General features: G+C 60.3%; 1 protein-coding gene across 1 annotated transcript; it reads right to left on the bottom strand.

The window, feature by feature from the left end:
- Positions 1 to 5,775: 5,775 nt before the first annotated feature.
- Positions 5,776 to 9,338, bottom strand: ARL13A (ARF like GTPase 13A; the record flags this gene model as incomplete). The annotated part of the gene is made up of 5 exons (XM_075162697.1): positions 7,972 to 9,338; positions 6,912 to 6,982; positions 6,401 to 6,650; positions 5,960 to 6,065; positions 5,776 to 5,889 (listed from the first exon to the last, which is right to left on the bottom strand). Coding segments are annotated over exons 1-5 (600 nt in total), but the record flags the coding sequence as incomplete, so codon positions are not given.
- Positions 9,339 to 15,883: the final 6,545 nt, after the last annotated feature.

The following is a 15,883-nucleotide window of genomic DNA, read 5'->3' as shown; positions in this document are numbered from 1 at the left end:
GCCCCAGACTCTGTCTCCAGGAAAGCTCTGGGCTCCCCATGGCTGTATATATGCCCTACAGCACGTGATGGAATTTACAGGGAGGCTGGCGGGGAATAAGGAGCACCTGCAGGCACTCCGCAGGATGCGACCCGTTGCATTTGCCTTGCAAAACACCCGTTAGTAAGGATCACTCGCACTTGCACTTAATTGCCTCTACAGCCCTAGATCAATGTTCAAATGCCAGTGTCTGGGATGCTCTCTCAAAAACCGCTTCCTGGCTCCTTCTTCTGTAATTTGGGGTTAGTGAAGGAGTGGACAAAGAACCATCATGTTTTTCACACAATCACAAATCTCTGTCTCTTTGTTAAGTTGTTTTCCCTTGTCAGGCCCAGCCCTGCTGGGTCATACCACCCCATGGCTCCCCAATATGTGGAGCACCCCAGGGCCGGGCTCACCTTCCCCGTCCTGCCCCTTGGAGCGTGGCACATCCTCGCTGCAGGCATGAGGAAGGCTGACTCCCAAAGGATCTCTGCATCCGAAAGCTGGAAATGATGGTGAGACCCACAATGGTTCACACTCCCCTGGAAAGGCTTATATAGGGGAAAAAAATACACAATCGAATTTTTATTAATAAAATATGACAGTGGGTGTACAGCAGGAGAAATACCCGTGCATCTTAACGCCAGCTTGCTGTGGGGGGACCTCCTGCCTTGTCCACACTTGTGGGACAAGTCAAGGGCTCTCAGAGAAGCTCTCAGAGTCAACGTCGCCTTCCCCATCCCCTCCTGGGGGTAGAGAGGAGCAAGGAGGGATTAAAAAATAAGTGTAATTGCTGGCTAAGCCCAGCCAGTTGGCAGAAAGCAAAGCGTAAAGAAGTGGGAGAAAGCACAGCAGGGCCGTGGGTGCAGCCGGAGGGGCCGGCAGCCTCGCCACATAGTCCCATCTGCCAGGATCTCCTCCAGGTCTTCCCGCTGCCTGGAAAGCCCGGTGATGTGCTGTACCCGGGAGGGCTCGGCAGCTCTTTTAGCACTGACCAAGCAATGTTCTTTCCACCCCTCTTCTCAAAAGAGCAGTAGTCTCTCTCCTACCCTCCAAATTTCAGCCCACGCAGTTAGATTTTGATAGCGATAACAGGCACAGGAAAAAATCCGATTGCGCAAAGCAATGTCGGTATGAGGAGGTGGGACCAGCCGTGCCCCGGTGTAGGTGTATGCCCACAGGCACTCGCTGAAACATCTCTTAATCTCCTCCTGGCACTGTACAAACCATCATCAACTTTTGCAAAGCTCAGACAAGCATAGCCTCCCTCCCTCCTTCCATCCTTCAGGTTTAGAAGGACACCTGCCACGGAGAGAGCTGCTGGTGGGAATGCCGGCAGCCGCAGTTCCCCGAACGAGCACCATCAAGGTGAAGCGGGCTGCAGACATGCAAAACTCACACACGCTTCCGTGTCACCAGTTTGCAACAAATGCAGCTGCAGCCCAGGCTGAGGCACCACAAAAACACTCGTGGAAGCAGGAACCAGGTTTTGCCTAACCCGGTCCTCCTAAGACAGCTCCTCTGGAAACTTGAAAAGAAGGACATGTTAGAAAGTACAAAAACTACTTAAATACAAAGTATAGTTGTATCACCCAGCTGGCTCCAGTCCTCCGCGCAGACAATGCTATTGATACCGTTGACTTTCTGCATCAGTAGGCAGGAGATGGGTCTCCCCGGGGTGGTTGCTGTTGCATCGCTTTGTGCTTCTCAGCACATTTGGAGCTCCATGCTTTCCAACAAACCCAAGATTCATGGGAGGGTGCCACTCACCACCACCTCATTTTTGGGGACGTCTCCTCAAGGCAAGCACCGGTGCTGGGCACCATGCCTGGCCTCGGCTCACCCGCCAGCAGATTGGATGCACCGGGACCGACCTGGGCAGAGCTGCACCTCATCCCACTGGCAGCAGGCAGTGCCACCGAGGACCATACCTCCCAGAGACCTCCTTCCCTTGCTGGTTATTCAGCTATCGGGCTGTAAGATGAACAGCAGCAGGAGAATGATGGAAAAAGGAGCCCTGCCCACCCTGCCTGCCCCAGGCGTGCACCCCCTGCTACAGCCACTGCTTTTCACGCATGGCAGGAGCAGCCCAGCCCGTTACCCCATGGCATGGAGTAGCCATTAATTAATATATTTCAGTTTATCTTTAATCACATAGATCTCAAGATTCATTTCTGAGAAGTTTCTGGCTTTGAGATAGACCATTTTTAACACAGAGTTGTCTCTGCTCATCTTCTAATGAAGATAAAAGTCATATTCCTGGTTGGTGCAGACCAGGATTGTCTCCTGGCTGTAGTAGGGATTAGCTGCTCTACAGCCATGGAAACACCAGGATAAGGGGGTTCGATTTTGAAATATGTTTGAACCGCCTGTCTGCACCACTCCCTTGAGATCATTAGGTTAGGGGAAAGTGCGTTGGATCAACCTCACTGGTTTCTTACAGCTGGCTCCCAGGGAAAGTTTCATTCAGCTGCCCAGCAGCACCAGCAGGGCCAGTTCTGCTTTTGGACTTGTCTCGCTGGCTGTCTTCTCTGGCTTTGGGTGTCACACAGGGGACACTGTGTCCCCGCGTGGCTGCCGGTGCCCGTGCCGAGGAGCTGCACCGCTGGGAGCACCAGAGGGAGCTGGCTGCCGGCCGGCCATGCCGGATGCTCCCAAACCCGCTCAGCTCCCGCTCCCCACACAATTTCGGAGCTGCGGCGAGCGAGGCTCAGCCCCTGCACGGCCGTGGGCTGGTTTGGGGTGCCGGCTGTTTGGGAGGGCTTGGCCTCCTCCTAGATCTGGTGGGCGTGCGAGAAGTGGCCGTTAGAGAGGATAAACTTTTAACGTTTCTCTCCCCGTGGCCCCGCGCACATCCGTGACCCCGGCGGAAGGAGCCTGGCTGGCAGCCCGGACCAGCCCCCGCGGGGGCACGCGTGGCCCCGACCCACCCCAGGCGAAGGGGCTCCTCCGCAGGAACAGGTCCCCGCTTTGCCCTCCCACATCGCCCACAGGACCGGCACCGCAGGGATCTCCACCAGACAGAGTCAAGGGTTTACTAAAAGTGCTGTATTTACAGGCCAGTATTAATTTGTGCTCTTGTTATTTACAATTTATTTATAATTAATCCCTATAGTCACTGACAGTTGAATCTGGCAGAGTTAGGCAGAACTTTACAGCAGACTGGCAAGGCAGAGTAGCCAGAGTTTCTCTTCTTTTCCCTTTTCAGCCCTGCCGAGGGAAGGGCTTTAGTGATTTTTCTTCCCCTGGACAACAAAGGCATTGCCTGTTAATCAGTAATCACGGGAGCAGAAGTGATTCACGCTCTGCTGCTGAGCGCGGTGCAAGTCCTAACGCTGTTGCAGCCGTGAAGGGAAAACTGCTGCGCTCCTGATTTCATGTGAAGTGTTTCCAGGGCTGACGGTTGGTTTCCCTGCACGTGCACCCAGCCGGAGCCGGGCAGCACGAGCCCTCCAGCACGGCCCAGTCCCCGCCACAGCGCGGCTCTGCCAGACACGGTGCGTGTCGCAGGGCGGTTGTGTTGGGATGCGGATGGTGCTCATTCTCCCGTCTCAGAGCTGAGCTGAGCACAGATCAGGGACCGCCCGGGGCTGCAGGGTGCCAGGCTGGCAGTGACACAGGAGGATTTTGTGTCACCTGCAGGTCACCGCTGTCCCTCCTGGGAGGATGGCAGGATGAGGAGGAACGCTCCTGGGGAAGGAGCCTCCAGCAGCCTCCACCACCAGCTGCCATTGAACTAAGCCTTCACTAACGGGCTGCAAGGACGCACAGACAACATGGGCATCACCTTCCTCCACCATGCAAGGGGACTCCTGACAGCCCTGCCAGGTGTGGCTGGGGGCCGGGTGAAGTTCTTCCGCAGACCACCCGTGACTGGCCTCCCGCCTTCACCAGCAGGAAATTAGACTTGTCCAGGCAGCAGCCAGGGACTGAATGAGGGGCCGAGTCAGCCCCTGGCCTGTGAAGACAGCTTTGCCTGGGCATAGGTCAATCCCAGGCTTTTCCCCTGGGATATTTGCTGCGATCTTCCTCTCTTCCACAGACTCGGTCGGATTCAGACCAAGTCTTCCACAGAATACTAACACGGGGTCGGCAAGTGGCCGCTGTTCCCTTTTCAGACGGGTTTGCAGCCCAGCTGCCAGAGAGGCATCTTACAAAGGGGCTTTTGGCTCGCTCCTGCAGATCCCTGGTTTTCAAGCCATGCAGAGGACAATGATGCTGTTCATGCCCCAGGACCCATTGCCCAGGACTGCCAGCCCTGGCCAAGCACCCCAGAAGCCCTGCACGAGCGTGGGTCCCACCTGCCACAGCAGTCTGGGGTCTCCTGGGACGACACATCCCTTGGGATGTGCCTTCCTGCTCAGGGGACGATGGCGGACTGCTGCTTCCTCTGCTCCTGCCTCTTCTTCAGAGCCAGCATTGCCCGGCGGTACAAGTCTGGGGAGGAAGGGAAGCGGTCAGGCACTAACACAGGGGCTAAGCTCTGGGGTCCAGCCTGGCAGCCGGCACGGAGCGAGGGCTGCAAGGACACCCCAGCCTCCAGCACAGTGCACTCGCGTGGCCTCCCCGCATCCCACCCAAGGCAGAGGCAGCAGCATCTGCCTCCACAGCAGCCCCCACCTTGCCCTGCAGCAGCACTTGGTTGTGCCCGTGTTCCCACGCCAAGCACCCCATGGCCAAGGGCTCCTGCACAACTCATGCCCCGCTGCCAGCAGGCCAGACCCCCCGATGCTTTTCAGCAAAATCTGTCCTGGGAAATACCAACCAAAGGTGCTTGAGACCTCCTCACACTGCTGTTCCATGGCAGGTTCCTGCGACTTGATTTTATTCTTGATTTTCTTCTTCTTTTTCTTTTTCATGCCCTGCGCTGGGTGGAGAAATACAAAATTTCAGGCACCACATCTGAGCAAGGATGCAATTGTCACCAAACCAGCTGAGAGGACTGCTGCTGGCGGATCCGCAGTCCTCCATCACCTCCGTGCACCCTGAGGAGATGCTCAGAGATGTCTCTCCTCTTCCCTGGTCGGAATCCTGTGACCCCGCTCTGTGCTCAGCTGATCTGCAAGCAAAGCTAATGGAGGTGACGGGGACCGGCGGTCCAGCACACTGCCGTGTTGCAGGGTCCCAAAACCGCCCCGTAGGGTGGCTCTGGGGGTCCTGATGTGCTGGTGCTGGCAGTGCTGGCAGCCCCTCGCAGCCTCCTCTCACCTGGGCGGAGGGTGGCCATCCCGGTGGGCACAGGCTCCTCCTGCCCGACCTTGTTGGGGGGCAGCAGCCCCCCGGTAGCCCCCGCTCGGCTGTCGCCCCCTCCTCCTGGTTCCTCCGGCTCCTCGGCTGGGCTTGGCTGCCCCGAGCCCTTCTTCCTCACCTTCACCTTCCTCTTCCTCCTCCCGGGGCCCTTTGTGCTCTCCTCCTGGGCAGGGTAAGGGGGATGAGGGGAAGATGGCAGGAGCCCCCTTCCATCCCATCCCGTCCCATCCCTTCCCATCTCGGGGCGGCTCACTCACCAGGGGGAGGAGGCGGTGGATGGGCCGCAGCGGCCGGTGCTCCCCCATCTTCCCCGCGCCGCCTCGGGCATCCTCCCCGGGGGACGGCGGGTCCCTGTCGGGGCGAGAGCACGGCGGTGTTGGGGGCGACCGCCACGGGGGGGGACGGGGGACGGGGATGGGGATACGCACAGCCGGAGCTCCGCACCCACCTGCGGGCGGCCGGCCGGCCGCCGGCTGCCCTGGGGCCGGGGCCGGGTGACGGAGCGGCGGCGGGCGGCGGTAGCGGGGCGGCGGTGGCGGCGCGGAGGAGCCAGCGCAGCCCCTGCAGGGTGGCGCGGGCCGGGCCGGCGGGGAGTCCCCGCTTGGCAGCGCAGGGCTCCTGCGGGCGGAGGGGAGGTCAGCCCCGGAGCGGGGAGCGGGGAGCGGGGAGCGGGGAGCCCCGCACTCACGATGCGGCAGGGCGAGCGGTTCTCGTTGACCAGCCGCTCCAGGGACAGGTGCTCGATCAGCTCGCAGGGCAGCAGGGCGGCCGCCGCGTCTTGCTTGTTGGCCAGCCTGGGGCGCGGGGAGAGCGGAGCGCGGCCGTCACCCCGGCCTCCGGGCGCCGCGCCGTACCACGGCGGGGTAGGCTGGATGCTTTCCCCCGGTTTGGCTGCCATTAGGCAAAGCATTGCCCCGGCCTGTACCCGGCGCTGGAGCCCCTTCCCCAGCCCCTCTCCAGGGATGCTCCCAGCTCCCAAGCACCGCTGGGGTCCCCATGTCCCCCGACAGCCCCCTGGGCACCACATTCCCGCAGAAGCCCGGCCACGCTCCCCACAACCCCAGCAACAGGTTCCCACTCCCTCCCCACCCCAAACCCTACAGGTCACATCCCAGGGACTCGGCCTTACAGTAAGATGGGCTTCCCGGAGATGTCAGGATGGCTCAGGACACGGTTCAGGACCTTGCGGGCCTCCTCCATCCGCGCCAGGTCACTGGAGTCCAGGACGAAGAGGAGGCCGTGGGCCGCGCTGTAGTGGCTGCGCCAGGCGCTGCGGGAGCGCTGGCCCCCGGGCAGGTCCACCAGCGTCACCTCGAACCTGTCCACCCGCAGGCAGGTCTGGCCGGGCTGTGCCGCGGGCAGCACCTCGCCAGCCAGCGCTGCGTGTGGGGAGAGGGCAGAGAGCTGGCACAGCGAGCCTGGGAGCATCCCTGCAGCATGTGCCTCCTCCTCCGCCGGCCACATCCCCGCTCCCGCTCCCAGGGCTGCCCAGGGCACAGCACAAGCCCCGCACGCTTCCCCCAGCCCAGCAGCTGTATTTCAAGTGTCTCGGTCCTTCAAGGCTCAGGCACTTGGTTGCAAAGGACTGTAAAGCTGCTGCCTCCAGCCAACGCCAGCTCTGGGGCTGTGCTGCTCCTCACCTCTCTCTATGTCCATGATGACAGAGGTTTTCCCCGCGTTGTCCAGCCCCACGACAAGGAGGGTCACCTTTCTGGGGAGCAACAACAGCGGGTGAGCATCCCAGAGAAAGGCTGTGCTCCCTGGGGATCACTGACCACTGCTGGCCCCGGGGCTCCCAGGCGAGGGACCCTGTGCACAGCGGCTGTGCTTCGGCCAGGAGAGGGGCAGGATGGTGACACAGGCTCTGGCTGAGCTGGGGACAAGGGCAGGGCCAGTCCCTGATGTCCAAGAGAGGGTGAGGGCAGGCACAGGCACCGTGGGGCAGCTGCACTGCGGAGCCTTCAATGCACTTCCTATGGCAATGCTTCCTTTTCAGATCATACAGGATTAAGCAATGATATGCACAGGCTAAAATGATTGTTCCTTATATGCAAACAGTTAATGATTGCTCTTGTGGTCCTTCCACGTCAGTGAGTTCTGTGTATACATGGCTAGGGAGAGGTAGCGAGGACATTTTATGAGCTTCTGCCTGGACTCAGGAGGTTTTTCCTGTTGCTAAACAGTCCTGTTTGGTCTCCAGCGACATGCTCCACCAGAGCCACGCGCAGAATGTTTTCCCTGTGGTTGACAAGCCACAGTAGTCATTCACAGTGTCATTTTCTTCCTTAAACATATAGACCAGGCTGCGTGGGCGACGCAGCTCCACCTCCAGCATTATGGCAACGTGTCCTTGTCAGCAGGAGAGGACCATAAACCCCCTCACTGCCTGCAGTGCCTGCCCAGGCTGGTGCAGTGCCGTCCCCAGGGAATTAACCCGGGTCTCCTGACACACGCAAACACGGTAGGTGTTTCAGTTCATCCTCCCCAGCTTTCTTGGAGATGCAGAGAGGAAATCCAGCTGGGAGCGTCCCCCCCATGTGCACCGCTGCCTGCCCTGCTCCCCTCCCTGCCTGGTTTGAGGATGGTTCCTGCAACGGGCACCGCTCTCGCAGTGTTAACACACCAGTGCCCTCACCGGTAAACATGCGGGTAAATGTTGTGCCCTCCGGGGACCCCCGAGGAGCGGGCACGGAGACCTACCTGACGGGCTCCTGTATGGCCTGCAGCCACGACCAGCAGTGGGAGAAGAGGTGGAACATGCTCGGCAGCCCCGCGCGGAGGGATGGCCTCTCTTCAGCACCTACAAAGCGAGCAGCCCGGTGTGTCTCCGTGCTTCATCCTCCTGCCCGTGCCTAGTTCCCATGGCGGGGAGCATCTCACCCAGGGGTGCCCCAGCCCAGCACTGCTGCTTCCAGCCTGATGCGCACAAGCCAAGCCGGGGGACAAAAACCAGCCCCCCAGACAATACCCCACGCACGTGGAACCCCCGGCCAGACCCTGCTCTGGCAGCCCCTTCTTGCATCGCCAGAGCGTCAGGCTCTCACCCGCTCGTCCCCGCCATGCGGCCCCTGCTCACATCCCCTTTGCATAGCAGCTGCTTAAATCTAATCTGGATTTAAATTACTTACTCCTCGCAGCCTCCTTAATCCTGGTGGGTCAGCCCAGGCCGGTGGCCGCTGGGACATGGAGTGCCGTGGTGCTGCTCGCCGCACCGGGCGGCACAGCACGGCACTGCATTACCCAGCCGGCTGCACCCACGCATCGCTGGGCAGCCTCGCACCTCCGTCGCTGGCTTAAATGGCTTGTGGTGGGGACATCGCCTGACAGCCCACGTGGGGCTTGCAGCTGAATTAGTGTCTCCTCTAACGAATGGCGTCCCTGGCTCCTCGCTGCCTAATCCCTGCGCAGACGTTTCTCCGCAGCCCCTGCAAGAAGCAGCCCCTGCACGGTGTGCACGGCTCTGCTGCCTGCCCAGGCGTCCCCTCTGCGTCGGGCTGGGGGACATTGCCGCTCACTGCTGGTATTTCGTGCCCTAATGAGGTACCCCCTGAGCAGCAGCAGGTCCTGTGCTGCTCGGAATACAAATACCAACCAGCCCGGGCAGGTGCCTGGCCGGGAGCAGGGGGGCGGTGGGGGCCCTTGGACAGCAGGGCATGGAGCGGAGCCAAAAGAGCCCCAACTCCTTGATCTGCAGTCCCGAAGCTCTTATCTTGCTCCTCAGGTTTCCTGCTGCTTCCCCCAGCCGGGGCTGCCCTCCCTGGCACGCTGCCGCTGTTGTGCGCAGAGGAGAGGCCGCATGGGGATGTCTGAGCCGCAGGAGCTTTGGGTGAGGGAAGTGGGATCCAGAGGGATGAGGACATGAGACCCACCAAAAGCCACACTGGGGAGCAAACAGGGATCCTGCTGGTTCACATCGGTCCGTGCTAAATCACCCAGCGCCAGCAGCATTACCTCGACCAGCCAAGCCCCAGCCATGAGCCAAGGATGCCGAGATGCTGCCAGGCATCCCACATCTCCGGGGTGGCCCTGGGGGTGCAAGCCCGGGCTGGGCACGGCCCCTCGCTCCAGTCCTGCACGCTGCTGGGAAGCTCGGGGCACCCGCCCCTGGGCAAGGGAACTGCGCCGGAGCCACGCCATGGGCAGGGAACCACGCGTGGTTAATGATTGATGGAGCGAGTTTCCGTATCGATATCACGGCCACATGCAACAATATTTGGGGTGACTGTTCACCCCCACACCTCTGACGGTGGGGCAGTGGCTGCACCCCAGCTCCCTTAGCCTGGCCCAGGGACAGAGCCCTGTCCCCAGCCTGACGGCCTTTCCCGGTTGCTCCTGTGCCAGCAGCGTGCTGGGACCAGCAGCAGTGCCAGGTTTGCAAGCAGCACGGGGCTGGGAAGCCTTTTGCAGAGGTAGCCACACCAGAGCCGAAAGGACTTGCCGGAAGCATCAGCGCCTGCCTCTGTGCCTGGGGGTGGCACTGCCAGGGGACGGCTGGGCAGGGGACAGGAGGAGGCACGACCACGGGTGCAATAAACAGGGAAGTGCCATGTGGCAGGCAGCCCTGGAGGCAGCGGCACAGCCTCCCCGAGGGGCAGCGAGAGCCGGTCTCCCTCCGGCACCGATGGATGTCCAGAGGTCTCCGAGCACTTGGGGCCCTGCCGCTTTTAACACAAGTGTCCAAAATGCCAGGTCAAACCGGCACCAGGGACCGGGAAACCCCCCGGCAGCCTGAGACAGCTCCAGGTCACCCCTCCCAATGCACACAGACAAGGCTCGACAGCCAGAAAATCCTCAAAATCCACCCCAAATCTGGTGAAAGCCACACTCGACTCCGGAGAGCGGACGCGCGGGCCAAGCCCGGATTGATGGGTGTTTTGCCGGGCCTGGGCTCGGGTTACTGCACGGGCGGCTGGCCCCTCGCCCGCACAGCCAGCCAGCCGGGGTGCAGCCGGAGCCCCTCTGCCAGCACCACAGGGACCCCCCGGGCAGTGCCAGCGGGGACCCGCAGCAGCCGCCCGGGTTTCCTTGGTGACTGTTGCCAGGTGAGAAACTCTAAGGCAGAATTTATTATCTTGGCGGATAACCGGAGATGTTCCTTACCGGAGCTGTTACCGGACCGTGCCCCGGCACCGTGCCGGGCTGGACCCTCTAGTGCCACCGGTGCCAGCGGGAGCCCCCGAGGGAGGGCTGTGCCAGGGGCGCCGGGGCTGCTTGGCCCCTGGCATCGCTTCCTGGAAGGCGGCACGTGTTTTGGGGCTATTTCTGCCCGCTGGAGTGTCGCAGGCGAGGGAAGGAGGCGAAACCACAGGGACCGCGGAGAAGTGCAGATGGACGTGGGCTGGCGGGCTGCCCTGCCTTGGCTTCCCTAGACCCTGTGAGTATGTGCCCAAGCTGGCATCAGGCACACCGGGACCCCCTGCCCGGGACCCCTGGGATGAGGAGCAGACTGGGGGGGGACGGCAGTGGCAGGGCTGGGGGAGTTTGCACATGGGGAATGACAGCTTGCAAGGGAAAGAGAGCTATAGGGGCTGCCTATAGCATTTACTGAGAGCCTTGAGCCGGAAGGGCACCAAAACCGAGGTGATGGCAAGGACCAAGAAGTCCCAGCAGGAATATTTAAAAGTCCCTGCTTTGCTTGGGACCTCATTGTCCCTGCCCAAAAAAGCATCTGCGGCAGGGAGAGGACATGCACAGGCTTTGAGGAGGGACTCATCTTTCTATTTAATGCATCGGATGATGGCGGCAGCACGGTAGATATGCAAATAGCCGCATCGTCCCTTTAAATCCCAGCACGGCTCTGTTGGCTAACGATAACCCCAGATCATACGAGCTCCTAAATCCCAAGAGCTAATTACAGGCGAACGCCCTGCGGTCAGGCTGGAAATGCAAGATAATTACAGCCTCTGCCGTGTAGACCTGTTGGTGATGAATGGGGGCACTGGGAATGTTTGCTGGCCGGCTGGTGTGGCGGCAGGGAGTGCGGCTGGTTTGCACCGCGGCCTCCGCGGTGCAAACCGGCCGTGCTCCCCGCTGCCAGGCCAGCAACCATTTTGCAAGCTATTTTGGGTATGGGAGATTGTTTTTCTGGAGCGCTCTTTGCCCTCCCGCCGCCGGTACCACCACCCTGCGGTGAACACAGAAGCAGGGAAGGAAGCATGCAGGGAGCTGGTTGCTTTTCAGCCAATTTCTGGCTGGCTGCTTCCCAGCCAGAGCATACACAAATTCATGGGAGAGGCTTGGATTTCAGCACAAAGTCCTGTGCCGGGGTTTGCTCTGCTCCCTGTTGCACGGGGAAGCTGCCAGCTCACTCCTGCGCCATGCACGCAGCTCGGTGATGCCCCTGCGATGGCTACAAGCCCTCCCCAGGCTCCTACAGTGGTTTTGCTGAGAGCATTACGGTGCTCCTGCTGCTTTCCTGCAGCAAAGCATGGGGGAAAGGAGAATGTAAACCATCCCTCCTGCCTGCCAGAATGCCCGGGCACGCGCAGTCGCAGCCTGGCTGGGTTAGCACGCTGCCAGGGCTGTATACTCTTACAGCAGGTGGGACCGGGGGAATCAGTTAATTAAAAGTAATTTTAACCCTTCCTGCCTGGTTTAGTGTTACAGCATCACCTGCTGTCTGAGCTGGGACTGTAGCCAAAGAGGCATGACTTCAAAATGTATAATTATGACAAAGACCTATAAATGCACCCAAAGAAGGTAACTGCGTTTTCTTGTTAAAGAATTTAAGCCGTGAGGCAGCAGTGGCATGGCCCATGCCAGAGGAGGAGCACCCTGGCTCTGGCAGCACCGAGCCTGGCGGTGGGCTCAGCGCAGCCTCCAGCCTGCAGTGAGATTTAGAGGAATGAGGTGCTCAGGGTAGACACGAGTTTTTTTCCCAGCAGGATAAGGGAGCGAAGCTGGACAAGGAAACGGAGCGGCAAAAGCAGTCGCACGATGAAGCAAATGGAAAAAACATTTCCCCAACCAGAAACTATTCCACAGGCTGCTGGAGCAGGAAAAAACACAGCTGAGTTATTGAGAAAGCAATGCAAAATCCAAACAGTTCAGGCTGTGAAAACGAGTCATTTGCAAAGCTGTTTCCAAACTAAGTAAAAAGTTCCCGGCTCACAGATTCCTGGGAACTCCCCAGCTGTCAGCCCTGCCGGTCGGGGCAGCGCGGCTCCCCGAGTCCCCTGCTCACTGCACATCGAGCTGGGGAACACTTTGTGATTTCCATTTTATCCAGCACACGGGGTCTTTTGGGGATCGACACATCCCCACCATCGCTCCGTGCGGCTGAATATTTAATCCTCAGCACAAAGCGGGGAGGTTTCAGCCCCGAAGGGGCAGCGGGGGGGGGAGCACGGCCGTCCCCGCACCCCGAGCAGCTGCCTCCAGCTCTGTGTGCAGGGCTATATTTGGGAAGCCGGCAGCGTGCGCTTGGCATGTCCCATTGGCATGTCCCAGCCAGCGCTCTGGGTGCGATGTCTGCTCCGGGTCCTAGTGCAGTGGCAGCACCCTGGGGAGAGGAGAGCTTGCGGGAGCGTGCAGGCAGTTCTCCCCACCTGGGCTCTTTAAGGGCTTTGGCACGGAGCTCCCTGCCATCTCCAAACAGCTTTTCTCTTCTCCTTTTACAGGAGCCGAGCCGCCAGGCGGGCATGTGTAAAGCAGACATGGCTATTTTCAGAGTGAGAGCCGGTGAGGGAGCCTGCTCCCACCCCACGTACAGCCCGGGCTCTCACACACAAATGCGCGTCTGCGGGCATGCAAGGGGCTGGAAAAACTGCACGGCAAATCCTGCGTTTCCCACGGTGGGCAGCTACCACTGCCATGGCCCTGTGCTCAAAACGCATTGTGTGAATACTGGGATTAAAAAAATAATGAAGGCTGGGATTAAGAAAATAATGTAGCTGGGATGCCCTCCGGGATGGGGCAGACATTTGTGGGAACAGGAGAACTGACATCTGCACGTGGTAGCAGGACTCGGGCCGGTGCCTTGGGCATCCCTGGGTGGGGGTAGACTCCTGAATGCTCTGGTGCCTGCAGCAAGGCATGGACTCAAGCGGCACCGTGCCACCCTTGTGCAGGGAAAACTGTGTTTTCTCCTTCCCTCTGCCTTGCTCTCCTATTCCAGCTCCTGACAGTGAGGTCTGCAAAACACGTGAGCTTCTGGGTGCTGCTGTAACATAAATAACCCGCCACTCGTCTAAACCCCCTCACTTTCCTAAGTGGTCCCCCTCCGTCTGGCACCTTGGGTTATATCCTGACGGGCACTTCCATGGCAATTTTGCATTGTATTGGAGGTCACTTCACCCCACCCAGCCCAAGGGCTGTTCTGCTCCGGGAGGGCTCAGTGCGAGGGCCGGCCAGCAGCTGCCCGCTCTGCTGGCCCAGGATCGGGCCACTGCACATGGGAACACCCGGGTGGGATGTCCCCAGCGCCCGGGCAGTCCCTCCCGGCTTGCCGCAGCTCTGGGTCAGCCGGCGCTCTGTGACAGCAGTGTCACAGGGTGTCTGTGCAGCCCAGGCCACGCTGGGTTTGCAGGCGGAGGCAGGCGCTGAGCCGGCAGGGAGCGGCGGAGGCAGCGGGGGCAGGATTCTGGCTGATGCTATCTGTGAGCAGATCGCTTTTATGGCCCGGTGTTTATAGCGCTGGGCTGCGGACAGGTAGGGTTAGGCTCGAGAGGTGACTCACAGCGTGAACCAGAAAACAGCCCGTTGCCTTTCCATGCTTGGGTCAGACAATGGGATAATAACTGATGTGGGAAGCGCTGGGAGGCTTCGTCCCTCCATTCCCCTGACGGTTGCCGGGGCTCCCGGACGCAGGACTGGAATTCTTGACTGCTTAAACAATTGCTCTTAAGTATTTCATCATAAAGCAGGGCAAGATGAAATTAAAAATATGATGAGTCGGAGCCCAGGCATTGCTCAGCCGAGGGCTTGGTGACCTGCCAGGCTCCTGGGGGATGCTTTTAATTTGGATAAATGGAAGTTGCATAAATGGTATAAATTGCACGTTGCTCTTGCTGCTAATACAGAGGTGTGGGCGCAGTTGGCAGCCCCACACGATGTGCCATCACCGGCTGAGTGCCCAGCCAGGCTGCGTGCTGGGACCGGCGTAGCCATTGCCCATGCACAGCTCCCACTCCGGGTGTCTGCAGGAGCCACCCGGCTGGTGGACAGGCTCCTTCACTTGGACGCTATTCCCTTCGCCCTTTGCCCTGCTGGGTTTTTTTTGGGAGAGGCTGTTTTCCAAAAACAGCTTGAAAATATGTAACTATCATACCAGAGCTGAGCGGTCACACGTAGGTCTCCCATCCCCACTGGTCAGGCCAGTCCTTATGAGCTCATGGTGTTTGTGGTTTCCCAAAGCAGCTGTTCCGTGTTGGAAGGAAAAGCGCTGAGCAGCTGCAGACACTGCGATTGCTTCTGTGCGGCAGCTGCCGTCGGGGAGACGCGGCCTCCAAGGTCTCAGGCAGTTTTATTCCCAGCTCTGCTGCTGATAAGCCCGATAGCCCTGGTAACGCTTCCAGCCTGGTAAAATGGGGGAAAGAGGGGTTTGGGGGGGTTTCATGCTTTTGGCTTGCACGGGGCCAGGCAAGCGATGGACACAGCGTCCCTGCTGTTAGTGTGGGCACCTCCTTGCGAGCTGGCCTGGCTGCCAAGGGATGAACACTGAGTGCCTTTTAAAAGTTACCTAAGACTTCCCGGTCTGCCTAAACCAAGGAAAACTGGCTGACCTCAAACACTCCCTGCCTTGTCCCATCTCTCCCAGCCAGCCGGCATGTGCCCAGGCCGGACTGAGTAATCTGGCAGGCAGCGTGCGCGCGGGCGAGACGGCTCGCGTGCATCGCCGCGCCGGCAGCTGCCTGCGCTCACACCGCGGCTTGTGGGGGAAAGGCAGGCAGGGCTGGTGCTGGGGCCCACCGCGTGTGGGCAGAGCAGGGAGCCCCACGACCATCGATGCGGGGAGCAGCCCAGCCAGCCTTGTGTTCCCACCGCCATGCTGGTGACCGAGGTGTGGGGCTGAGCTGGCCTCCCCGGGCCTGGACCAGGGGTGGGACAGGCAGGAGGGGACGTGGGGCTGAGCAGCGGGCTCAGCGATGTGAGGTCTGGCTCTGGCAGCGAGTTCATATGTCCCATCACCTTGAATGTGGGTCCTTGAAGGCGATGGGAAAAGCACGCTGTTGCTCAGCTGTGAGCCAAGGAGGTTTTCACTACCTCCTACCCAGGTGCAGGAGCATCCAGGATGCAGCCACATCTCCCCTGTGACGTTCTACCCAATTCTTGAGGCCAGCCCTGCACACACACACCAGCCGCCCGCCGGAGCCGAAGGGGTGCCCCTGCTGCAGCTCGGCTTGCGAGATACCAAAATGCTCCCTGCCTTGGCACCACCCTTCCTCCCACACGCTGCCCCACAAAGCTCAGGGCCAAGGGCTGGTGGGTGTCCTGGCCCAGCCCCACGCACCCTTCCCTGGGGCTGGAGCTCGGGGCCAGCCCTGGAGCTGGGGCGGCAGTGGGTGCAGGCAGCGCTCTGGCAGATGGCTGGTAAAAGCCACCGGCCTGGCTGTGGGCAGGGCTGGCACCCACACTGCATCCCCTCCTGCCCCATGGCGGGACCCCAATGTCC

Source organism: Calonectris borealis, chromosome 13, assembly GCF_964195595.1.
Source record: "Calonectris borealis chromosome 13, bCalBor7.hap1.2, whole genome shotgun sequence".
Taxonomy (NCBI): domain Eukaryota; kingdom Metazoa; phylum Chordata; class Aves; order Procellariiformes; family Procellariidae; genus Calonectris; species Calonectris borealis.
This window is presented reverse-complemented; position numbering and strand designations above follow the sequence as displayed.